This window comes from Chiloscyllium plagiosum, unplaced genomic scaffold (assembly GCF_037043375.1).
Source record: "Chiloscyllium plagiosum isolate Xiang-an unplaced genomic scaffold, Cpla_swu_hap1 HiC_scaffold_24, whole genome shotgun sequence".
Classification (NCBI taxonomy): Eukaryota; Metazoa; Chordata; class Chondrichthyes; order Orectolobiformes; family Hemiscylliidae; genus Chiloscyllium; species Chiloscyllium plagiosum.
This window is the reverse complement of record NW_028270162.1, coordinates 20,385,602-20,412,330: the sequence shown is the minus strand read 5'-3', so window position 1 is coordinate 20,412,330 and position 26,729 is coordinate 20,385,602. Positions and strand designations below refer to the sequence as shown.

General features: G+C 42.5%; 1 protein-coding gene across 2 annotated transcripts; it reads left to right on the top strand.

The window, feature by feature from the left end:
- The first annotated feature begins 1,187 nt into the window (after positions 1–1,187).
- Positions 1,188–20,923, top strand: LOC122562402 (2'-5'-oligoadenylate synthase 1-like). 2 transcript variants are annotated; one of them, XM_087999973.1, is made up of 7 exons: positions 1,188–1,217; positions 2,992–3,168; positions 4,478–4,784; positions 6,231–6,403; positions 13,088–13,335; positions 15,158–15,290; positions 19,221–20,923. In XM_087999973.1, exons 1-7 carry the CDS (start codon positions 1,203–1,205, stop codon positions 19,476–19,478), a joined length of 1,311 nt encoding a protein of 436 aa, XP_087856099.1. In that variant the 5' UTR covers positions 1,188–1,202; the 3' UTR covers positions 19,479–20,923. The 2 variants fall into 2 exon arrangements, with proteins under 2 accessions (XP_087856099.1, XP_087856101.1); XM_087999975.1 differs by lacking the exon at positions 1,188–1,217 and adding an exon at positions 1,416–1,439.
- The last annotated feature ends 5,806 nt before the right edge of the window (positions 20,924–26,729 follow it).

Genomic DNA, 26,729 nt, shown 5'->3' with positions numbered 1-26,729 from the left:
GAAGTCCACATTGATGCCCTGGGGTTGAAGTGTTCCGAGGCAGAAGATGAGGCGTTCTTCCTCCAGGCGTCTGGTGGTGAAGGAGGCCCAGGACCTCCATGTCCTCGGCAGAGTGGGAGGGGGAGTTGAAATGTTGGGCCACGGGGCGGAGTGGTTGATTGGTGCAGGTGTCTCTGAGATGTTCCCTAAAGCGCTCTGCTAGGAGGCGCCCAGTCTCCCCAATGTAGAGGAGACCGCATCGGGAGCAACGGATGCAATAAATGATATTAGTGGATGTGCAAGTAAAACTTTGATGGATATGGAAGGCTCCTTTAGGGCCTTGGATAGAGGTGAGGGAGGCAGTGTGGGTGCAGGTTTTGCAGTTCCTGCGGTGGCAGGGGAAAGTGCCAGGATGGGAGGGTGGGTTGTAGGGGGGTGTGGACCTGACCAGGTAGTCACGGAGGGAACGGTCTTAGCGGAAGGCGGAAAGGGGTGGGAGGGAAATATATCCCTGGTGGTGTGGTCTGTTTGGAGGTGGCTCCTTGGATGCTGCCTGAACTGCTGTGCTCTTCCAGCACCACTAATCCTGAATCAATGTGTTATTGTCGGGAACTCCCCGTTCATACAACATGAACACGTTGTGTTGTGGGACCGCCATCTGCTGGTCACAGCGAAATCTGCAGCATCAGCCTCTCAAATGTCAGGGAGAAGTGGAAATCGAAAATGAACTCAGCAACGCAATGACGGGGAAATAGAAACTTCCGGCGTCACCTGCAGTTTAAAAAATATTTTACCACGTCCGAAATCTCGGTTTTCATATTCGTCTCTACAGCGTGAGAGGTGAGTTACCTTGCAGCTTGTGGGTTCATTTTCCATCAACATGTGATTTTTTTCTGAGTGAATAAATATGCAAATAATTCCATTGGCAACATGCTCTGAGAAATCGATTGGGAGGTAATTTCGTTAGAACTTTTATTTTGAAAGCTGACTTTTAAAGCTGACTGGCCAACAGCTTTGGAGAGAGCCCCTATTGAGGTGAGAGGGCAGGGATTTGGTCCAGGAACAGTACCTGTGCCAGTGATTTCTGTCCTTGTCCCTCGGGGATGTCAGAAAGTTATTTGGAACAGTAAATTACAGACATTTTAAAGAAAGCATGTGATTTCAGATAAATGCCTCAGTACCTGCAAAGTTAATTGATGAAATGCTTACAGGACTGAGCTTTTATGACATTCAGAGAGGTAAACCTTGTAATTCAGAGTTCAGTTCAGAAGAATGTAGTTTTGGTTCCCCTGAAGGAGCAGCGCTCTGAAAGCTTGTGATTGCAAATGAACCTGTTGGACCATACTCAGGAGGCGTGTGACTTCTGACCTTATTCAAGAAGGGAGGCAGAAACCAGGAAATTATAGGCCACCTCGTTTGACATCTGCTGTGGTCAGGTGTTACAGTTAAACATGACAGAGGTAACAGCTGGGCACTTTGAAAAATTCAAGGTAATCTGGAAGAGTCAGGTTTTGTGCAAGGTTTAACCAATATATTGGAATTCTGTGAAGGAGTAAAGTGCTGATTCTAAGGGTGAACCTGTTGAGGGTTTATACTTGGATTTCAGGAAGGCATTTGACAAAGGGCCACATAAAATAGTGTGCAGAGTAGAAATTCACAGTGTGGGGAGTGACATACTAGTCTGGATAGATAATTGGCTGGCTTGTGAAAACAACAAAGCATCCATGAATGGGTCTTCTACAGATTGACAGTGGGGACAACGCCTTTTCTACTGTCAGTGTTTTACAATTCATATCAATGATTTAGGATTTGCATTTTTACAACAGGAAAAGGAGAATATTTTCCTTCTAAAAAGTTATGTAACTTTGGAACTCTTCAGCAAAAGGTGGTGAAGGTGGGGTCAATAAATATTTTTAAAGTGGATATAAATACAGTTTTGTCAGGCAAAACAATCAAAAGTTATCAGGAGTAGATTGGAATGTGGACTTTGAAACACAAACAGAACAATAATGAATGTGTAAAATGGCATAGCAAGCTCAAAAGTCAGAATTGGTTACTTTCTGCTCCTAATTCAGAGGACTTCCGGGATGTTTACCTGGAAACAGTGAAGGATGTCAGGATGGTCTTCCAGGTGGTGATGATTCCATCAGTATTCTGGCCTTGACATTCGAGGTAGCCATGGTTACAGATTTGCAAGGTGCTGTTGGAGGAGCTTGGGATAGCTGCAGCAGTGCATCTTGCAGACAGCTGCCAATGTACATCGGTGATGGAAGGAAAGAATATTGAAGCACGTGGGTGAAGTACAAACAAGTGGCTATTTTGTCTTGGATAGTGCCAAGATTCTTTCAGAGAAGTGCAGAGGACATCATATTCATGGCTTGTGCCTTTTTGATAGGTTTGGAAAGACTGGAGGTGAGTTATTCATAACATCTGAACTGTTCTAGTAGCCACTGTATTTATATGGCTGGTTCAATGCAGCTTCTGGTCAATGATAATCACCAAAATGTTCATAGTGTGGTTCAGGAATGGTAATGCCATTGAATGGTTCAATTCCGCAAGGTGATGGTCCTTGCCTGTCACATACGAGGAATGAGAAGGAGGCTTGCTATTTATTAGCCCAAGCCTGAATGTTGTCTAGAACATACTCATATGGAGTGTCATCACCTTGTCTTCTTTTTAAATTTATGAATATATCCAATGAGCGTTGGTGTGAGTGAGTTGGTCCTGGAAAAGCTATCTGAATGATTCAGGTGGTCAATACGTTAGTTTGGCACTGAACTACACAAAATAGGAAGAACCAAGTTCATTTCCCAGACTTAGTCCTGGGACAGAGAGGATACCAATGATAACTGCAGGAAAATACATGTTTATGTGGGTCAGGCCCAGTCACTGGAGGGTGACCAGCAGCTGTGAACCTCAGAAGGCTCATAACTCCCTGTGCAGACCCAGACCTGGACTTGCTGAGCTGAAGTGAAATTACTAACCTGTCATGTTAACTTTTCTATGTTCCAGAGGATGGATCTATATGAGACAATTCCAAAACATCTGGATATGTTTATTTTTCGTGAGCTTCGCCCTGACCAACAGTTTCAGAATCAGGTGGCCGTGGCGATTGACAGGATCTGCAGTTTTTTAAAAGAGCGATGTTTCTATGGTTACAGATCCATAAAAATCATTAAAACAGTGAAGGTGAGTCAAACAGAACATCCAATGCTTCAGGAATTAATGCTGCAAAGAACCTCCTCAGGAGAAAATAAACCAGGCACTAGTGGTGACTTATTACATCATTACTCTGCTTTGGCACTAAGCCATTCAGACCAGATCAGTTCCTGGTTGTTGCTTGGTTACACAACCTCAAGTAGAGCAGCAGGACTGTTACTATTTCACCCATTTTCCCTTGGCTCAGGATAGAAAGAATCATGTCAGACCAATGTCATTTTCAATATCCCCTGTTACTTAATGTATATGTTGATCAACCTCAGGCAAATGTTTTGGTCCGTGCATGAAGATTGGTTTTCAGGTGAGATTTCCGAGTGGTACACAACATGAAAATGAGCAGGAACACACATTGTGCAAGATGCTGCTGTCAATCCAAAAGATCTTTTGCCTGCCACACAAATGAATGATGCGATATGAACTTAGATAGCACAGTGATGGCAGTGCATCTGCTTCTGCTATTGGACATCATTTATTAAATAATCTGGAATGTGCAGAAATTACACAGGAAACCAATTTAAGATTATCATTTGTGCCCATATTGTGAGCACACACAGCCATGTGTTTGTGCTCCAAGCCATATATACTAATGCACAGGGCTCTGCTTTATGTTGGCAAATGGAATTCAAACATACATTGCAGTTTTTGTTTATAATAGAAAACAGATCATGGTGATGACCAATCATTGTTTTGTGAATGTAGCAAAACCAAGCCTGAGAATTAAGATTAACAATTAACTGTTCTTGTTCCATCTGCATATTAATGATGGCGCATCCAAACAGCACCCTCTACTCATGCTGTATGAATTGGTGTCCTTCTTCTGATGAATACAAGACAAGAAACTCTGGTGAACTCCAGATTTCTTCTACTTTTACTGTGAAGAAATGCATCCTGGTTTCATTCCTAAGGGGCCTAACTCTAATTTCGACAATATCACCCTTTGTCCTGGATTCACCACACCAGCGGTTATAATATTTCTGCATCTACGCTACCAAATCCCAATGGTGTCTGAAACATCTCAATTAGATTGTCCCTCAACCTTCCAAACTCAAAAAAGCAGAACTCAGAATTCAAGGCATCAGCTTCTGCTTCAAGGCTTGGGATTGGATTTGGTAAAAGATGATGATTGTGGGCCTCAGTGACAGTACAGAACCCCCATGGCTAACATTGAATTTTGGCCATAGCAAGGGACTTGATGATGACTCAATGTTGATTTCTATGGTATTGTGATTTCCTAACCATTCTCTAAAAGGTCATGCTATTATTTCATTTGTCTTCTCAGGGCGGCTCCTCTGGAAAAGGGACAACTTTAAAAAATCGCTCGGATGCAGATCTGGTTGTCTTCATCAGCCAGTTCAAAAGTTTTCATGACCAGAAGCAAAACCGGGGTGATATCCTGACAATAATTTGGAAGATGCTGAATGAGATCTGGGAAGAAATTGCATTCGATATCAATATGACCGAGCCCCAAATGATTATGTTACCATCTGGCTTGACCTCATCGCCTCGCTCCCTGAGTTTCAGTTTTCAATCCACTGAGGTGTCTGATTCTGTGGAGGTCGATGTTCTCCCAGCATTCGATGCTTTGGGTATGAGACATTAATGAAAAATGGTTGGGTGGGAAGGAGGTTGTGATGTTTATATCCATTTAGTTTATTTTGCTGTTTGCCCACTTCATCCCCTTGCCCACCTTCACCACATCTGCCTACTGTGATCTTTATCTCAGGCCAAAGTCTTTGGCCAGCTTGGTGAAACAGCCTTCAGGGGGATTCACTTGTATATTTTCATGCTTAGCCATTTTATCTGCTGAAATGGGATCTGTTCACCAATCACTTCCTCTGCTGTAAGGCTAGGAAGTCAAACGAGGTGCATCTTGGGCAACCATTTGCACCAAGCTGCTAGGAAGTCTGCGGGGTCTTAAAGGCCTCCTGGAAACATTCAACACCAGCTCCCTTTGTAAATGAATCCTGTCCATTAAAGAAATATATGCCCATTGGAAGCCCTTTCAAGTATAGACATGGAGATGGTCTGGCCAAGGAAGTAGCCCATGTCCCAACGATGGATTGTACTTCTGCTCTTCAAAAGGCCAGTATACTACCACACGTTCCTGACACCAAAGCAAGGCTTACACTTCCATCACCTTTTAACAGAGTAGCCTCAATTGTCCATGCCCACTGTCAGGACTGAAACAACTGAGGATGTTCAGCTTCAGCTTCTCTCGACGTTTCAGGCAAAAGCCCTTCAGAGTGCAGAGTGGAGAGATAAATGCTGCAGGCACCCTGCCTCTATTCCTGATGAAGGGCTTTTGCCTGAAACGCCGATTTTCCTGCTCTTCAGATGCTGCCTGACCTGTGCTTTTCCAGCACCACTGTAATCTAGAATCTGGTTTCCAGCATCTGCAGTCATTGTTTTTACCTTCTCTCCCTGGGACCTGCATTTCTCCTTTATTTCAATGTTGTCAGATATACCAGGTAGAATTTCAATAGATTTCAATATCTTGTTGAAGTGTTGCTCAAATTCCAGAACGAACAGCAAAACATTACTCCAATTTTTTTTTTCAATTAGATTAGATTACTTACAGTGTGGAAACAGGCCCTTCGGCCCAACAAGCCCACACCGACCCACCGAAGAGCAACCCACCCAGACCCATTCCCCTATATTTACCCCTTCACCTAACACTACGGGCAATTTAGCATGGACAATTCACCTGACCTGCACATCTTTGGACTGTGGGAGGAAATCGGAGCACCCAGTGAAAACCCACACTGGGAGGACATGCAAACTCCACACAGTTGCCTGAGGCGGGAATTGAACCCGGGGCCCTGGCGCTATCAAGGTAATGGTGGGAAGCCTGGAAAGCCCCTGGGGACATACCAGGCAATGTGCATTTCCAGCACTTCAATTTTATTTCAGCTTTACACCATTTTGAAGTTCTTCCTTACAAAATGGTCTTCCATCAATCATTAACAATTTATTCTGTATTAAATCGGCCCAATGGTTGAAAAATAAGAGACCATTTCTTCACTGTGTTAAAGGTCAGCAAACACAAACCCGTCCAAATGCCGAGGTTTATGTGAACCTGATTAAGGCCAGAGGGTTAGGAGGAGAATTCTCAACATGCTTCACTGAACTTCAAAGGAACTTTGTAAAGTGCCGTCCAGTTAAACTGAAGGACCTGATCCGCCTTGTGAAACACTGGTACATAGAGGTAGGTGTAAGGACTGTTGTTGAAGTTCATTTATGTATTGTGAACACAAACTTGTAAAAGTTTAATGTAACAGAAAGGGCACAATTTTAAAGGGGCGCAGAGGGACCTGGGTGCGTATGTACATATGTCAGAAAGATGGAAGGATAGGTTGAGACCATGGTTAATAAAGCTTACAGAAAGGAGATTATGTTGAACTTATGTAAGACAGTGGTTGGGTATCACCCTGGAGTATTACATCCATTTCTGGGAGCTACATTATCGGAAAGTGTGAAAATATCGGAGAATGTAGAAAATATTGACGAAAGTAGTTCCAGGGATGAGGAACTTCAGTTATGAAGATGGATTGAGCAGTTGGGACTGATCTCCTCAGAGAAGAGAAGATTAGGAGAAAATTTGATGAAGGTTTTAAAAATCATGAGGGGTCGAGATGGGGAGAATGCTCTCACTTGTGAAAGAATCGAGAATCAGAGGACATAGGTTTAAAGAAATGAGCAAAAGAAGCAAAGGTGATGCAAGAAAAATTGTGTTCATGCAGTGAATGCTTAGGGTGTACTAAAAATATGGTGGAGGCAAATTCAACTGAAATATTCCACAGGAAGCTAGAATTTGGAAAGGAACAGTGTGCGGTTGCACACAGTGGCTCAAAGAGAATGCTCAGACAGAGAGCTCCCGCAGACACAATGGGCTGAATGGCCTCCTGTGCTGTAATAATCCTGTGAATTGTGAAGGCTGCCCTGCCAGTCATAAACCTGTTCTTTTCAGTTTGTTGACCAGGTTCTAGCCAAAAGAAAATAAGACAAGTGTCCAAATGAGCTGAAGTTTCACCTATTTCTGTTTATAGGCGAAAGTGAGGAATGCAGATGCTGGAGATCAGAGACAAGATTAGAGTGGTGCTGGGAAAACACAGCAGGTCAGGCAGATTGGTGACGATTCGCCGCCGCCGATTAGCCACTGCCGGTTAGCCACCAGCATTTCACCACTGGGGTCATTTGACCTCTGGAGACTATATACATGTACTGATTGTTTTCCCTCCCACCTGTTCTTTCATACTTCTCAGTCCCCTTTATTTATACAAGTACATACTACATATTCATTAAAAAGAGGTAAAATAAATATTATTTTATTGGTTTATATATAAAAATGAGTTACAAACTTTAACCAGAAAAAGGAAATATATTTTAAAAATCTTTATAATGCCAGTAAAATCTCACATTAATATTAAACAATGAAATTTCAGTTCATTTGATAGTTATGCACTATTCCTCTAAGATATTCCAAACAATCTCTTTCGCCGTATTCAGCAACAATTTTTTTTATTCTATCGTCTGCGTGTCGATACTTTTTTAGCTTTATTTGTGATGGGTAACCTGCTATCAGCTGTTCCATATAGAAATCACGCCCCTTTTGCACTTTCATTAACGTTCCAATACATTTCCATATGGTTGGGTGGTGAGCTCCGAGTTCAAAAGCAATTCTCCAATGAGCAGCTTCAGCGTGATTATTTGTGCGATCTTCATCGTTTATTGTTGTCACAGACCGGCCACATATCATGGGGAAACAAAGGTGCCCTTCGGCTACTGCCACATCTATTGTAGAGTCCAATATAATTAAATTCAAACTAATCTAGTGTTGGTTGTAGTTCTTGAGGCAAAAAAATCTGCGAGTGCTTCTACGTAGTTATCAAGGTCACTAAGTGACACAAAAGCCAAAGCAATTATCATTTTTGCTTTTAAAGCATAATCAGGATCGGTGTTGTATTGATGAGTTGCTCCAACTACTGCAATATGTCTATACATACTTTGCGCTAAATGAAAGAAACAGTCCCTAATTCTAACTTCAGGAAAACATTCTCTCATAGCACTGATAGCTGCCTGCTCAAAGTCACAATGGATATACTGTGGTATGGGATTAGGTACCAAGGACTTCACCATTTCAAACATGCATACATACGTTGAACGCTGCTTACTTGGTAGAAGTATATACAATATTGGGTGAACCCCATCAAGTCTTTTTGCTAAAATACATTATACCTGAGAGAATAAAATCGGGGCTATGTTGAACGTACCATCCACAAACCAGGTGGATTCTGCTAAATGATGCATCCAAGATTCCCTACCAAATATGATTATTCGATTACTTCCTTGACCACTATTTGCCAACAGAATTTTTTCTTCTGCTCCGTTATCCGGCTTATATACTTTGTATCTAATTGGAATCACCAAATGCTGAAGATCAGTAGGGTTTGGTGCTGCTAAACTAATATCATTCCTTTTACGTCGAATTATTTTCTTCATGCTGCTTTTTGTCGGTAAAGATGCTAGGACTGACTGAGGGACATCAGCTACACATTCGTTAATAAGAACACTAGGTACTTCCTGCAATTCTTCTGCACGACATTTTAAACTTGCTTTCACTTTCGCAACTTGGACACTTGCTGCGGAAGGAGAATGTGTGTGTCCATTAATTGTTTTTATCACAGTGCTACTCTTGGTGTGGATCCGTCCATTACATCGGCCACTTTGTTCACATCGCCAAAACTTAATACTTGAATCACTCTTGGATAGTTTATCAAAAATATATATCAAACCATCGTGGTAAACTTCTTATTTCCAAGTTTACTAATAATTTCTGTTTCCATACTAAAAATTCCTGTTCCAAAAATTGGCGCAGTGGCGAACTGGCGAATCGTCTTCAGTGGCCAATGGGCGCTGGCTAAGCGTCCTCGGCGGTGAAAGGGCAGTGGCTAATCGGCGGCAGCGAACCTGCTGCGGCAAGTGGTCCCATCCCGGGTCAGGTAGCATCTGAGGAGCAGGAAAATCCACATTTCAGGCAGGAGTCCTTCATCAGGAATTCGATTTTCCTGCTCCTCGGATGCTGCCTGACCTGCTGTGCTTTTATAGCACCACTCTAATCATGTTTCTGTTTATGTCAGTTGTAAAATGTGCATTGAAAACAATAGATTTAGGGCTGGGATTCCATATGCAATACATGTACATATTTGGGCCTCTGCTAATTTAGTTGATCTCAACTTCAGATGCACTCAGGGTGTAAGGGCCTTCAATAAGCTAATGAGGGGCCTGCTGACTGTTTGTCAATCCACTGTTTGTCATCTGAAATCAGATGAATTAGACAAGAAGTGAGCTTCCTCAGAATTCTTCAGTCCAGACGTTGCCATCAACAGGTAAGTTATTTTTATAGTTATTGTACTTTTTAAACCATATCATTGATTCAAGAGGTGCTTTAAGTTTGGTCTGACAGGAGTCCCAGTTTGCCAATGTATTTTATGCGTGGTGTTCAGTTTCTAGAATATAGAACAGTAAGCACAGTACAGGCCCTTCGGCCCTCAATGTTGTGCTGACCTTTTATCCTACTCTAAATGTCGATTAAATGTCCCTAATGTATCTGTCTTCACTATCAGTGCTGGCAGTCCATTCCACGCACCCGCCACACTCTGTGTAAGAACCTACCTCTGACATCTCCCCTAAATCTTCCTCCAATCACCTTAAAATTATGCCCCCTTGTGATAGCCATTTTTACCCTGGGCAAAGTTTCAGGCTATCCACTCTATCTATGCCTCTCATCATTCTGTACACCTCTATCAAGTCACCGCTCATCCTTTTTCGGTCCAATGAGAAAACCCCAGTTCCCTCAACCTTTCTTCATCAGACATGCCCTCCAGTCCAGGCAGCATCCTGGTAAATCTCCTCTGCACCCTCTCTAAAGCTTCCACATCCTTCCTGTAAAGAGGTGACCAGAGCTGAACACAATATTCCAAGTGTGGTCTAACCAGGGCTTTGTAGAACTGCAAAGTAACCTCACACCTCTTAAACTCAATCCCCCTGCTAATGAAAGCAATACACCATATGTCTTCTTAACAACCCCATCAACTTGGGTGGCAGCTTTGAGGGATCTATGGACATGGACTCCAAGATCCCTCTGCATTCTACACTGTTCCTCCACACTGCCAAGATTCCTGCCTTTCACCCTGTATTCTGTATTCAAATTCGACCTTCCAAAATGAATTACTTCACACTTTTCCAGGTTGAACTCCATCTCCTACTTATCAGCCCAGCTCTGCATCCTGTCAATGTACCATTGTAACTCCAACAGCCCTCTATCCATAACTCCACCAACCTGGTGTCATTGGCAAAATTACTAACCCACCTTTCCATTTCCAAGTCATTTATGAAATTCGCAAAGAGCAGAGGTCCCAGAACAGATCCCTGCTGAACACTACTGGTTACCAAGCTCCAGGCTGAATACTTTCCATCGATTACCACCCTGTGTCTTCTATGGGCCAGCCAATTCTGTATCCAGACAGACATGTTTCCCTGTATCCCATGCCTCCTTACTTTCTGAATGAGCCTACCATGGGGAACCTTATCAAATGCCTTACTAAAATCCATACATCCACTGCCCTACTTTCATCAATGTGTTTTGTCACATCCTCAAATAATTCAATAAGGTTTGTGAGGCGTGACCTGCCTCCCACAAAGTCATGCTGACTATCTCTAATCAAACTATGTTTTTCTAAGTAATCATAAATCCTGTCTCTCAGAACCCTCTCCAATAATTTGCTACCACTGACGTAAGACTGATTGATTGGTCTGTAATTTCCAGGATTATCCCTATTCCTTTTGTTGAACAATGGAATAACATTTGGCACCCTCCAATCATCTGATACTACTCCAGTGGACAGTGAGGACGCAAAGATCATTGCCAAAGGATCAGCAATCTTTTCCCTTTCTTCCTGTAGTAACCTTGGGTCTATCCTGTCTGCCCCAAGAGAGTTATCTATCGTCATGTTCTTCAACATTTCCAGCACATTCTCCTTCTTAACATCAAACTGTTCATGCACATCAGCCTGTTTCATGCTGTTTTCACAAACAACAAGGTCCCTCTCAGTAGTGAACACTGAAGCAAATATTCATTAAGGACCTCCACTATCTCCTCCAACTCCAGACATTGCCCAAATATATGAGTCCACCTACCCAGCAGTCCCCTTGTCAACTTCTGTGTCTGCATTCACTATGTCAATTCACAAGGTAAATATTTTGTGTTCAAACTTAGCTTCCCGGCTGCCCCACACCACCACCCTGGCTCGCACTCTCTTGACTCCTGTTGCTGAAATGGTTTCTGGTTGAGTGTGTATGGCCTTTTCTATGGTTTTGTGATTCATCCAGCTTCAACTGCAAACATTTGGACATCCGTTTAAGTAAGAAATGTTTTTGCACCTGGGGCAGACTGGAGGAAGCTTTGTCTTTCAGCATTGTGTCCAATCTGGATAGATTAGATTAGATTAGCTACAGAATAGGCTCAATCAGGTAGATTAGGTGAAGTGTTTTCAAAACCTGCTTAATGTTACCACTTAATTCCAGGAACAGAAAAGTTTCAATTCCCATTGCTTGGGGAGAGAATGAGCAGTTTGGGTTCCTGTCACAATGTTAACAATATGGGATCTGGACATGTAATGATATAATTGGATTATATTATCATGTGCGTAAATTTGAATATGATTGTATAACAGCAAATTATGCAACCAGGTTTATGTAGAAATAGGAATGAGTAAGTGTAATCCTTTGATTGTGAAATATTATCTGTAGTAATAGCTGATTGGAAGATTGTTATCTGTAAAACTGGTGCAAAACCTTGGCTTTCATAATAAAATCTGAGCTGAATGACATTTTCTTGACGTAGACGTTTCCCATGCATGTATAAATGAATATTTAAGCAAGAAAACCTGTGTCTTGTCTGGTTTAAGAGGAAATAAAGAGTTAATACTCACCCTTCCACCATTCACAGGTTGTAAAATGAGACTGCAGACACTGGGGGGAGGATGTAGAGATGCAGTACTCATGTAGTGCCATTTGCTGTGCAGATGTACACTGATTCCCTTAAGGTAGGCAGCAGTTGGATCCACTATCTGCCTGGTCCATGTCTGGTCTTCAGTGAGATCAAAGATCATTGCCATTCACACTGTGCAGACAGTATGTGGTCTGGCCCTAGGCAAACGACCCGAAGTTCACTACATAAATAAGTTTCTCCTGCAGGGTCACTGAACAAACACGTGGGACAAAGATTCAGAGAAAGGTCAATGTGACCAGTTCTTGATTTTCTAGCCCTGGCCTCTGCAAGAAGTTAATAGGATGACATAGTTCACAAAAAACATTTGGTGCTTCGTGATGAACTATCCAATTAGTCCCACTCCCCTGTGATTTCTCTACATCTCTAAGTTTTTACTTTTCATATACTGTATAAAATCAATTTCCTTTTCAAAGTTACTTGTAAACCTGCTTTCATTGCCATTTAAAGGCAGTACAATCCCAATCATAATCAGATACTCCGTAAAATAACACTCTGCCCCTCTCTCTGTTTTGTCAATTATCTTAAAGCTTGCCCCACAGGTGGAAATGTGAAAACTAATTGTCCTTTAAAATTGTTTTTCAAGAACATTTTACTTTAATTTGTATTCCCATTAAAAGGGAAACTTTACACTGTGAACATTGCTTGGCAAAGTTTACATTTCAGTACTTCTGCAAGGATTCACCACCTGTTGAAGGAGCAGCGCTCCGAAAGCTAGTGGTTCCAATTAAATCTGTTGGACAATAACCTGGTGTTGTGTGATTTTTAACTCTGGAAGGATTGCAAGCGTGTGCAGTGAATATTTTTTATTTAACCCAACAGTATGTCCGACCATACAAACGTCAACTACGTGGAGAGTTCCTGCCACCAAAGTATGCCCTGGAGCTGCTGGTCATCTATGCGTGGGAAAGTATGGGTGGGGGAGACAACTTCAGTACTGCTGAAGGATTCTGCACAGTAATGAAATTGATTGTTAGATACAGAGAGCTGTGGCTGTTCTGGACCACGAACTATGACTTCAACAATTGCTATGTGGCCAATTTCCTGAAAGATAAACTTCAAGAACAAAGGCAAGTTGGATTGTTTTTACAGTATTTTTCCAGATGGAAATTATTGTGCAGAAGGAGGCCAATCAGCCCATTATGCCTGCTCCAAATCTTGGAAATTGCTATTCAATTAGTCTGATTCCATTGCTGCTGTCTCAAGGCTCTGCCAAAGTTTCCCCTTCAGTGATTTATCCAAATCTGTTAGTAGGCAATTATTGGATGTGTTTCCGTCACCCTTTTACATAGATTAGATTACTTACAGTGTGGAAACAGGCCCTTCGGCCCAAAATGTCCACACCGATCCTCCGAAGAGCAACCCATCCAAACCCATTCCCCTACATTTACCCCTTCACCTAACACTATGGGCAATTTAGCATGGCCAATTCACCTAACCTGCACATCTTTGGACTGTGGGAGGAGACCAGAGCACCCGGACGAAACCCACGTAGACACGGGGAGAATGTGCAAACTCCACACAGACAGTTGCCCGAGGCGGGAATTGAACGCAGGTCTCTGGCACTGTGAGGCAATAGTGCTAATCACTGTGCCACCGTGCAGCCCATCATGCCTGTCCAGGCACATAATGCAGTCCAGTTAATACCAACTTGGTTTTGTGAAATAAGTGTCCCATTGGTTCATCTAATGGGAATTATGGAGATTTGAAATTTATTATAACTAATCAAAGGATTTATAAGGTTCCACATAGATTCATTTGGTAAATATACCAACCCTGGTTGGTTTTGGAAACTTCCTTTATTCAGAATTTTCTTTTTTGCGTAACAGAAAAAGATGAAGTCAAACATTTGGTAGAGGATAAATGGGTGGAGGAACAAAGGGCTTCGAGAGTTAAGAATAGTGATCCTGTCTTTGTAAAACAGCGCAGGTCTGCATCAGTAGTGCACTTCTACAGGAAGCAATTATGTATACAAATAAGAGTTCGATACTTTAAATTTGATTGCAATGTTTTAATAAATAAATAAATAAATAGTACAGCTTTGAATAAGTGGGATTTGGCTTCATGGGCCAGCTGTGCAAAGCAAACATTTGGGGCAAATGCCCTTATTGGTCAGTGCCTTCACATCTCATTGGCTTCTTCAAGAGTGGCATCAGTTGAGGTCTGACAGTGAGAAACAGTTGTGTGGGAGGAAAAGGAAGCATTCACCAATGAAATATTTACTTTCTAGTAAAACCTGCAGATAACTTGTCAGATTTGGTTAATCACATTTCTTCCATTCTGGTTTCCTGAAAATAGGAACACAGAAGTTTCACATTCAAAATTGTCCTTTCTGGATAATAGAAAACAAAGAGGTCATACATTTCTTGGAAAATAAGAGCCCAGAAGGAGTAGAGGAGCAAAGAATTGAGAGTCCAAAATTGTGCTCCTGTCTTTAGATGGTTAGCACTGCTGCCCTCACATTGCTAGAGACCTACGTTCGATTCCCATCTTAGGTGACTGTCTGACTGGCTTTTGCATGTTCTCCCCGTGTCTGTGTGGGATTCCGCCAGGTACTCTGGTTTTGTCCCACTGTCCAAAGATATGCTGGTTGGGTGGTTTGGCCATGCTAAATTGCCCCATGGTGTCCAGGAATGTGCAAGCTAGATGGATTAACCATAGTAATTACAGAAATAGGGCAGGGAGGCTGGGTCTGGGTGGGCTGCTAGGGACTGAATGACCTCCTTCTGTACTGTCGAGATTCTGTGAATCTTTATGAAGTCGCACAGATATAGTGAACAGTGCCACTGGGCTCTGAACAGGAATTAGTTACATATACAAATATATAATCTGAAGAATGAGCACTGCAGATTCATCATTTGACTGGTGATCCTTGTGTTGTTTGAAAATTAGGCCAATGATACTCGACCCTGCAGATCCAACAGGAAATGTTGCTGGAAATGCTCGATGGGACTTGGTTGCAAAGGAAGCTAAAAATTGCTTAAAGCAAGTCTGTGCATGTGACGTGGAACCCTGGAAAGTTGAGGTAAAATATCACAGAACTATCAAACGTGATTATATTGAATGGTTGATCAAGGAGGAGAGAATAGTAAAAGTCTATCATACTTTGCATGATCCATAAAGCACAAAGCTGCTTTGTTAGATCACATGTACCCCAACTTCAGCTGCCTAGGCTCTATCCTCTGGAAATCCAACCTTAAATTGACTGTTTCTTAGTTTATTTTCCTCTTTTTAAGATGTTCTGTAAATCTATGTCTTTCTCCAAACTTCTGGTCACTGTTGCTCTATGTCAAATTTTGTTTGCTCATGCTCATTTGAGAGATGTTGAGCTACATTAAGGGTATGATGTGCAAATTGCGGATAATTCCTGATCTAATCAGTCTTTTGTTGATTGTTTGCTTTTCATCCTGGGAGTACTGACATAAAATCATCGAATGACAGAGCAAATAAAGAGGCCGTATGGCCTCTAGTGCCTGTGCTGGCTCTTTTGTAGATCTGTCCAATTAGTGTCACTCGCCAATCTTTGACTTGCAAAGTAGCTTCTTTTTAACTATTTATGCAATTCTCTTTACACTGTTACTATTGAATCTACATCCAGCACTCTCTCAGGCAGCACATTTCAGATTGTAACAACTGGCTGTGTTTAAAAAACGCCTCCTCATGTTCTTTCATTAATAGCCTTAAATTTCTAACACCAGTTACCAAGTCTTTCACCACAGAAAACAGTTCTTCTTTACAAAAACAATCATGATTTTGAATATTTGTGTTGAATGCCCTCTTAAGAACTTGAGTTTCTCCAGTGTCTTCACAGAGCTAAAGTCTCTCTTCAGTTTTACCATTCTAATAAATCCCTTTTGCACCTCTTCCAAGCCCTGGGCTGCTGTTCTGGTACCATGGAATTAGGTGACCTTCTGACACCTGAAAATAAATGGCTGGTCTTATGACAATGAGCATAAATACCTGGTTTAAGTGAGAGGAGAGTGGTTTCCAGCTGACTTCAAAGCTATCCATGTGCATGTACCTCCAAATAGTGCAAAGATCAGCAATAGTATTCCTGACCAACCTATTTTCTCCCCTGTATAGGTCACATACACTGAGATAAATTATAGCATCCCTACTTCTATACAAACTATGACCAACTCATGGATCAGAGTATCAGTCTGACTGGTATAATTCACTCGATGAGTGATCCCAGACACTTCAGTAGGCCTTTTCACTACAATCACTCTGTACTCTGCCTGGTCATCAATCTAACTCAGCAGCTGCTTGGAATCTATAGTTTGAACTTTCTGAGGAATGGCAATCGTTGTCAGATTGACATTGCACTCCGATTTATTTGTATTGGGACCTTTTCACAACCAGCTCCCATCTTGGCTCCTTCAGAATTGTGGAGTGAAGTTGCTGTCTGATAGATCCCATGTGGAGCAGCATAGCAGGTCCCCTTTGTTATGGCATTACATGTATTCAGTTCAGTTTTGAAATGTCCCAAGGCTGCATGTCTACAATTAACTATCCCATGGCTGTTTGGTTTTTGTTTAGAGAGAAAACTAACATAACAAATCCACCCAGCCTATGGCAGTGACCTTCCTCCTCAATCCTCTGATCAGTGATTTTCCTAACTGCACCCCACTCCAGTGATCATTCCCTATCCCTGACAGCGATCCCCTCCCCATCAGTCCCTCATCCCCTGCAGTGATCACTCCCTATCCCTGAAGCAATCCCCTTCCCATTCCTGATAGTGACTGCCTCTTCTCACTCAGATACTGGCTCTCCCCCCCCCCACCCCCACTATATAAATGCACCAAGCTCCTCTCTTCCTCGTAGCCCTACACACCATTTCGACTGGGACAAAACATCTATCCTGGGACAGGCTAAGCAAAGATATGCCAGAGAATTCCTAGAGGCCTGGCACTCCAACCACAACGCCATAAACAAACACATAGATCTAGATACCATCTATCAACCCCTCAGAAAACGAACAGGAAATGACATCACCACAAACACCAGGAACCCCATCCAGGACAAACATATAAATAGAAAGCAGGAGACAACAGCTTCGCTTCACTTGGAGGTTGCCACTGATGATGTTACCTAGCCAGGTAATGAAACGTCTGGATATCAAACCTACAGCTCAGCGAGCAAACCTACACCCTAAAGCACCAAGCTCCTCCCAGTCATTCCCAGGAAAATGCTAAACTCAACAGATGTTGTTTAGACAGAGACCAGGGAGTCCTGAAGGTAACTCTGGAGAGTTAACACTGTCAGTGGGTGGGGGGAGAAGCCAGTGTGGGGGCACAGTGAAGACTGTCTGTGACAGCAGACTGGCTAGGACAAACGCAAAGTCAGTCCAAGTTAAAGGCAGGGTAGGAAGATGGCAAATAGCCAACCTCTTTGGGCTACTGGCCAATCACAGAGTAACCCAAGCAGGATCTAACAGTTTAAATGACCCACCCAGGTACCACAGTTGTTTTTGATTTTGGACTCCCTCAGGATCCTAAGGCACATCAGTAACGTAAGTTGAGTTGGAGCTTCTTGGCTCTTCATTCTGATGTTTAAGACCCTCTTGTCAGAGATCAAGGAAGATCTGGCTGCCCTTCTGAATAGTCAGACACTATTAACTCTGTTGTGGTTCTGTTCACCGAGCTGGGAATTTGTGTTGCAGACGTTTCGTCCCCTGTCTAGGTGACATCCTCAGTGCTTGGGAGCCTCCTGTGAAGCGCTTCTGTGATGTTTCCTCTGGCATTTGTAGTGATTTGTATCTGCCGCTTCCGGTTGTCAGTTCCAGCTGTCCGCTGCAGTGGCTGGTACATTGGGTCCAGGTCGATGTGCTTGTTGATTGAATCTGTGGATGAGTGCCATGCCTCTAGGAATTCCCAGCCAGGGAATTCCTAGAGGCATGGCACTCATCCACAGATTCAATCAACAAGCACATCGACCTGGACCCAATATACCGACCACTGCAGCAGACAGCTGGAACTGACAACTGGAAGCGGCAGATACAAATCACTACAAATGCCGGAGGAAACATCACAGAAGCGCTTCACAGGAGGCTCCCAAGCACTGAGGATGTCACCTAGACAGGGGACGAAACGTCTGCAACACAAATTCCCAGCTCAGCGAACAGAACCACAACAACGAGCACCCGAGTTACAAATCTTCTCCCAACCTTTGAACTATTAACTCTGTTTTCACTCCACAGATGCTGGCAGACCTGCTGAGTTTCTCCAGCCATTTCTGCCTTTGTTTCAAATGATCCAATGCCTTGGCCTCTGAGAGATGCAAACTCCTAATCCCAGTTGAATCTCCCGACAGCACTGCCCAGATAATGCACTGTTCTTAGGTCAATAATATTATTTACAATTCCTGTCTTGAGCTCAGATGCAAAAAAAAGAAGCAAAAGAAAATATTCTTTCAAATACTTTGGGAGTTTTGTTTGCTTGTGTTTAACTTTCTTTTCATTGGTATTATTTTTCTCAGGTTTTTGGTTCTGATGGAGCCAGAAATACTTACTTTATTTTCTGAATGATTTGATAGATTCATGTGCTGATATTGTTTAACTTATTTGTAGAACCTGAGTTATGAGATCTCAAATATTAAAGATGACCAAATAGAAATTGGGGGAACAAACCAACAAAATGTGAGATTAATATTAAACCTGGGAATTATGACATGATAAATGAGAAACAAATGGTACAATAGTTTAATTTGGCCCTCAGTGAGACATATAAGCATCAATTTGGGTATCTACACTCCCAACTGTGGCCACAAGAGAGCACAGTTCCGAGATAGTGTTACAAAACTTCAAGCTGATTTTCCATTCTGTCTTCCTTTTAAGCAAGCTCACACCAATATACCAGCATTGAGTTTACTACTGATTATAGTAACATTAGTGATGTATCTTTGCAAAACCTGCATTCCTTTGTTTATTTTACAGTATTTTATGATTTTTTTTCAGCCTGTAAAAGATATTCCAATTTCAGTCCAGCTGGAGAATACTTCATACTGCACAGAACCTTTCTCTATGAATCCTTTCTTACCCATTCGGCATATAAAAGCAAAAGCCAAGGATTTGACCAACACCCCGATGTCCAGTTGTTACCTGGAGTGGAATGACCAGATACTGAATGAAGATCAGACTTTGTCTGATTACGGAATTTTTTATAGTGTTACCATCTTGCTGAAAGAACAAACCAGCTGGTGTAGCTTAATGTAACAAACCAAAAGGTGACCCATCATGAGTCTTGGAGAGGTTTTTAAAAATACCACAGACAGCAAACAACTTTATCAGACCAGTGTAACAAACCTTACAAAAATTGCAATCTAAATCCTTTTGCCTGAATATAGTTTCTGACAAATTGAACTACCTGGATGGATTGGACAGAACGTTGTCGGATGTGTTTTGGTGAGGTTTGGGGCAGTATAAGACAGGAGGGGTAGCAGCCCACCCAAGTTGACCCCCATTATACCGGCAACTGGATGGGTGCCAAATCACAGCCCACCTGCCATATTGAGTTATTAAAGAACAGGCAGTGGAGCTTATTAATACACTGCCATTGGCATGATATAATTGATGTAGGCAGAATGGGAAATATGTTGTTTGGAGATCAGGTTGAAAAAGGGTGGAAAGGAATGGAGGCCACATCATTGAGAAAATGGCCCTCAATTACAACATCCCCTGACAAACACTCTCTCTCATCCTAAGATGCCACCCTCATTTATCACAACCTGCCCTTGACTCCGACCCCCTCTAATCCTCTCCCTGGGGTCTCAGATCTCACCTTGTTTTGTCTCCCCCCCTCAATAATGCTGGGACTGCTGTAGCAGCTGGCAAATCAGATTGGGTGACATCTCTCAAGGGTAGGATTTCCTCTGACACTGAGGGACAGACATCCTACTGCGACGATGCTGTCCTTCAACAAGGTTATGTTGTTCTTGGTTTTTTTCAGAGAGGTCGTAAAAGACACAGAGTCTGAAAAGTCTAAGTTCAAGGGTTTTAGGGCCAGGTTGATTATAGCTAGCAAATATTGTATCAGGCAACAGGCTTTCAAGTTTTGGGGAAAAAAAATACTTATACAATGAAAGGCCAGTTCTCCCAGCTCAGCCTTACTCCAGTTTGGTTTGGGTTTTTTTTAGCAGTAGTGTTGTGAAGCTGCTCGACTCAGGAGAAGCAGGTCTATGCTGAGTCTCTGTCCCTGACTTCTCTCCTGTAAGACTCTGGGTTTTATTTTACCTTTTGTGCCAAGGGGGGTTTATGGGGACTATTGCAAGTATTTGGAACAGCATCATTAAGTGGGGATGATCTGTTGGATTTTTGGGGATGTTAAATTATCCTGTATTCTGTTCTCTTTTGTTTGTGTTTCATTCAGTAATCATGTAAATAAAGTCTGTTTTGTTTAAAACTAAGTGGTTCGGCCAGCTGCGTCTCTCCTGGAATATCTACTTTACACCTGCTTAAAGCAACTGGCAAAGTTAGGATCTGGGCAACGTTCTTGAATTGTTTTGAGGGGGTCTGGCCTGGTTCATAATACTACTCCCTCATCCATCATTCTTCTGTAATCTCCAATGCATGCATCAAAGAATAAAACGTTTGTTAATTTATTGGTACTGATTTCCTGAGCATAATCATTCAGGTTCTGAATAAATTGATACTTTACAAAGAAGTCTGGGGATTTGTTTACATTGCTATTTTTGTGTGTCTTAGATGTTGAGCAACACTGGTTTGTAATAGTCATTGTAATGCCTGTAATTTGCATTATCTGATGTAGGTGTTACAGCAACAGTTGCATCTTATGTTTGATTCTATGTGATGCACTGATATAAAATTATTTGGATTCTTAGTTTACAAACTACTTGTACCACAATTACATAAATATTCCAATCACGTGCTGCCATTAGTAAATAATTCACAATTACATCCTACCTTTTCCATTTCAAAAGTTTTTCAGAAAACAAGTAAAACATAATCAGATCAAATCATAGAATCCCTACAGTACAGAGGCCATTCAATCCATCAAGTCTACACTGTCCCTCCAAAGACCATTCTATGCAGACCAACACATCCCCGTAACCGCGTAACCCCACGTTTACTATGGCCAATCCACCTAACCCAAATGTGTTTGGACTGTGGGAATAAACCGGAGCACCCGGAGGAAACCCACGCAGTCGGGGGGGGGGGGGGGGGGGGGAGGAATGTGCAAACTCCACACAAACAGTCACCTGAGGCTGGAATCTAATCTGGGTCCCTGGTGCTGTGAGGCAGCAGTGCTAACCACTGAGCGACCCATAATATCTTATCTACTGAAACCTAATTCAGGTGATGTCAGTGTAGTATTGAGAAGCAATGTGCTTTCAGGCAAACTTGATTTCATGCTGTCTAGATCAGCATGTAGTTAGAAAGATGTCAGCCAAGCCAGAATTGTGGCTGATTTCAACAATTGACTAATTTAAACACGAGGGTTGTAAATGGTGGATATTTGAAGGTAACAGCCAGGAGAGTGATGCTACCAATCATAGGAACAGAAATGACTGGAAAGACCCAACAAGAGTGTTAGAATCTATAAAAGCTACCGATATAATGAGTTGAAGGCAACCAGAAATTGGCAAAGAGTCATTTTTGGTGAATTTCATAGTGGGTTTCTCTCTGTCAGCTGTGGTGGGCTTTCCATCATGCTGTAATCTGAAAACTCACATCACTGCCTATGCACCACCTTTCTATAGTGCCCGATCATCCCACTGCCCCTCCTCACCAGAGGCTGAAGTGTCTACCACTGCAAGGATCCCCTGGGATTCCTGGAACCGACGCCATATTTAATTCAGAGGTCAGGCCACAGCCAGAGATGGTGCATGAGGCACTTCGGCAACCTGACTTCCAACATGGCCCTGAACATCCTGGTGGATGGTAAGGTGCAGAGGAGGGCTATCTCCTACCCTCAGGACTGGCAGCAGCGATGCCATCACCAAACTGTGGCAGCCTGGTTCAAAGCTTCCAATCGGGTCAATGCACTGTCCATGGTCAAGAGGAACTCTCAGCTATGCTGCAGGAAGGTCAGTGGCAGCACAATATGTGCCATCATCATCTCTTTGCTTTCTCACCCCCACTGTATTTGTGGTACTGCACCCACCTCCCACTCAGACCCCTTAGCAACATGGTAGCCCACAAACCTACCAACACACTAAAACAGCAGCTAATGAACTTGAAAAACCCTGCAAGGTTTGTAGCTCAGGTTGAGGTTTAGGGTGTAGGTTTGCTCGCTGAGCTGTAGGTTTGATATCCAGACGTTTCATTACCTGGCTAGGTAACATCATCAGTGGCGACTTCCAAGTGAAGCGAAGCTGTTGTCTCCTGCTTTCTACTTATATGTTTGTCCTGGATGGGGTTCCTGGTGTTTGTGGTGATGCCATTTCCTGTTCGTTTTCTGAGGGGTTGATAGATAGTATCTAGATCTATGTGTTTGTTTATGGCCTCTAGGAATTCTCTGGCATGTCTTTGCTTAGCCTGTCCCAGGATAGATGTGTTGTCCCAGTCAAAATGGCACTCCAACCACAACACCATAAACAAACACATAGATCTAGATACCATCTATCAACCCCTCAGGAAACAAACAGGAAACGACCTCACCACAAGCCCCAGGAAGCCCATCCAGGACAAACATATAAATGAAAAACAGGAGACAACAGCTTCGCTTCACTTGGAGGTCGCCACTGATGATGTTACCTAGCCAGGTAATGAAACGTCTGGATATCAAACCTACAGCTCAGTGAGCAAACCTACACCCTTGAATAACCCTATACAGACAATGAGCAAAACTAATGTCATTTACAAAATACTGTGCAAGGACTGTAACAAACACTACATTGGACAAACAGGCAGAAAACTAGCCACCGGGATACATGAACACCAAAAAGACATGACCCTCTTCACTAGTATCCTCACATATGGATGAGGAAGGACACCACTTCGACTGGGACAAGCTAAACAAAGACATGCACGAGAATTCCTTGAAGCATACCATTCCAACCGGAACTCAATCAGCAAACACATCGAGGTAGACCCATCTACCACCCCCTGAGAAAAGGAACAGGAAGTGACTTCACTGCAGGAAATAACATCACCACAGGAAATGACATCACCAACCCCCAAAAAAAACAGAAAAACATAAATAGAAAGCAGGAATTTTCTGCATTGTTTCGCCTGAGGCCCATTGAAGTTGTTACCTAGTAATGAACCTTCCAGCTCAGTGAGCAAACCTACATCCAATTTTATTCCCATGTTTGTCCCAGCTAAGTATATTATCCTCATAACCAGTCCCATCCATGCACATTGATGCCTGCTCCAATTAAACTCCTTTAGTACGTCTATCCTGACCTCGAACATTATACAAAGCTGATTTAAAATCTTGCATGGTAACTAACTGGGCATGTAAGATGTGCTTGTATTGGTTATTTGCTGGCTTGCTCGAACAACTTCAGGTCTCTACCAACATTACTTTGGACCTCTGCCAGTTGTGGATTTGTATTCCAAAGGTTAACATAGTCCACAAGACAGAGGGACAATTGATTATTTGGTTTAAGGGCCACAACACCATATCGAGTATAGGGACGTAACTGTGCATCAACTATAGGTGGGGCAAAGAAGGAGGTCCAAACTCTACCTCAGGCAGAGTAGGAATAGCATCCACAGTCTGAACCATTCACTAACCATGCAGCCAACTGAGCTAACCATCCCTCCACAGGTGAACTCAACCTGGAATACGGAGCATGGGAGGTTCTCTGACATTAACTGTTGTTACTATCACACCTGGGGGATTATTGCAGTATCTGACAGGATACACAAAATTGTAAAGCTCACAAGTGAAAGGAAACGGAACTGGTTCCACTTCTTTATCTTCCTATCCTCTCAGTTTGTCATAAATTAAAAAGGATCCCCTTTCTTGTAGAAGAATTTCTACCAGACCAAAACAAATTTGTTTCAAAAGGAGCCAGTTTAACCAGGCTTTCTTGAGTTAGCAAAAGAGAATTTATTAGTTATTAAAGATGAGAATCATTAATGACACAACATACATACATAGGAATAAGGAATGAATGTATAAAAAGATAAAAGTTAAAAGAAGTACAGATATGTCTCTGGAAATTTTATGAAGATTATAAAGAGGTATCAAGGGTTACTGAGAAAGGGCAGGAAAATGAATGGGAGGAATATTGTATCAGCCATTATCCTAGCGTATGGTGGGGCAGACTTGAGAGGCCAAATGGCTTACTCCTGTTCCTATTTCTTATGGTCTAATAGAACAGAATTAAATTGAATTGAATTTATTGTCACGTGTACCGAGGCACAGTGAAAAGCTTTGACTTGCGAGCAATACAGACAGATCACATAGTTAAGCAGCATAGATAAGTAAATAATAGGTAAACAGCAGCAAAAACAAAAACACAGGTACATGTGAATGTTAAGAATTTGTGAGTCCATTCTGTAAAATAACACCAGTAGGGTAGCAACTGTTGCGAAACTGGCTGGTGCATATGTTCAGGCTTCTGTACCTTTTTCCCTGGTAGTAGAGATTGTAGAAAAACATTGCCAGGGTGGGATGGATCTTTGAGAATGCTGGTGGCCTTTCCTTGACAGTGGGCCTGGTAGATGGATTCTATAGATGGGAGGTTGGCCTTTGTGATTGTCTGGGCCAAGTTCACCACTTTCTGCATGGTACAGTTGCTATACCAGGCAGTGATACATCCAGACAGAATACTCTCGATGGCGCACCTACAAAAGTTGGCAAGGGTATTCACCAGCATGTCAAATTTCCTCAGCTGCCTGGGGAAGAAGAGACATTGTTGGACCTTTGTAACCAGTGATTGCACATGAAGAGTCCAAGAAAGCTTGTTGTTGATGACCACTCCTAGGAGCTTGACGCTCTCCACTCATTCCATCTCTGTGCTGTTACTGTGCGGGGGGTGGCATGAGTAACATCCCGCCGAAAGTCAATAATGAGCTCCTTGGTTTTGCCAGCATTGAGAACTAGATAGTTCTCAGTGCACCATTTTTCCAGGATTTCCACCTCCCGTCTGTAGTCTGTTTTGTCGCCATCTGAGATTCGACCGACTATGGTGCTGTCTTCAGCAAACTTGTAAATGGTATTAGTCTGGTATTTGGCGACACAGTCATGGGTATACAGTGCGTACAATAGAGGGCTGAGTATGAACCCCTGGGGGACTCCAGTGTTGTGTTAGTGAGGATGAAATATTGTCCCCAGTCTTCACTGATTGTGGCCTATGGATCAGGAAACTGAGGATCCAGTTGCAGAGAGTAGGGCTTAGTCCAAGGTCACTAAGTTTAGTAATCAGTTCGAGGAGATAATAGTGTTAAAGACTGAACTGTAGTCCATGAGTAGGATTCTTACTTAGCTGTTCTTGGTGTCAAGATGTTCTAGGGAGGACTGAAGGGCAAGTGATATGGCATCTGACGTGAATCTGTTGGTCCGGTAGGCAAGTTGGAGTTTAACATTTGAATAGTCAATTTTCAGATTCCTTGCTTTGCATTTAATTGAAATCCTTTTGACTTGTTTCCTTTTATTGTTTCCTAATAAGTACTTCTTCTTACCATGTTTCCTTTTGACTGTCTTGCTAGCCAGTTGAATTCTGGTACTCAGTGAGAAGTGAGTGTTGGGATCACTTGTGGGTGGTTCTGTGACTGTTACCTTCATAGCAAACTGGTACTTGAATCCAGGCTAGTAGAAATGGACTTCAGTTCAGTCGCATACTTTCTCTTACTAGCACACAATAGACCAAAGTTGTCATAAATCTTTATACCCCTTTTTAGACCATAAGATATAATAGTGGAATTAGAATGTTCGGCCCATCGAGTCTGCTCTCCCATTTGATAATGACTGATGTGTTTCCTAAACCCATTCTTCTGCCTTCTCCCCATAACCGTTACTCCTCTTGCATGTCAAGAATATATCTATCTCTGTTGTAAATACACTCAATGACTTGACCTCCACAGCCTTCTGCAGCAATGAGTTGCACAGATTCACCACCCTCTGGCTGAAGAAATTCCTCCTCAACTCTGCTCTAATGGGTCAGCCCTTCACTTTGAGGCTGTGCCTTCGGGCCCTAGTTGCTTCTACTAGTGGAAACATCTACACATCCACTTTATCCAGGCCTTACAGTATTCTGTGAGTTTCAATCTGGACCTCTCCAACACCAGCACATCCTTGCTTAGATATAGGGTCCATAATGTTCCAAATGTGGACTGACCACAGCCTTACACAGCTTCACCAACACATCTCTGTCCTTGTGTACTAGCCCTCTTGAAAGGAATGCTAACATTGCATTTGCTTTCCTAACTGCCCACTGAGCCTGCATATTAACATAAGAGGATCATTAACTAGGACTCCCAAATCTCTTTGTGCTTCATACTCTAAAAGCCTTTCCCCATTTAGAAAATAGTCTGCCTCTATTCTTCCCACCA

Coding starts and splice junctions, on each gene's coding strand:
- LOC122562402 (XM_087999973.1), top strand. Junction 13,336..15,157: donor GATAAACTTCAAGAACAAAG/GCAAGTTGGATT, acceptor TTTGAAAATTAG/GCCAATGATACTCGACCCTG. Junction 15,291..19,220: donor TGGAACCCTGGAAAGTTGAG/GTAAAATATCAC, acceptor ATTTTTTTTCAG/CCTGTAAAAGATATTCCAAT.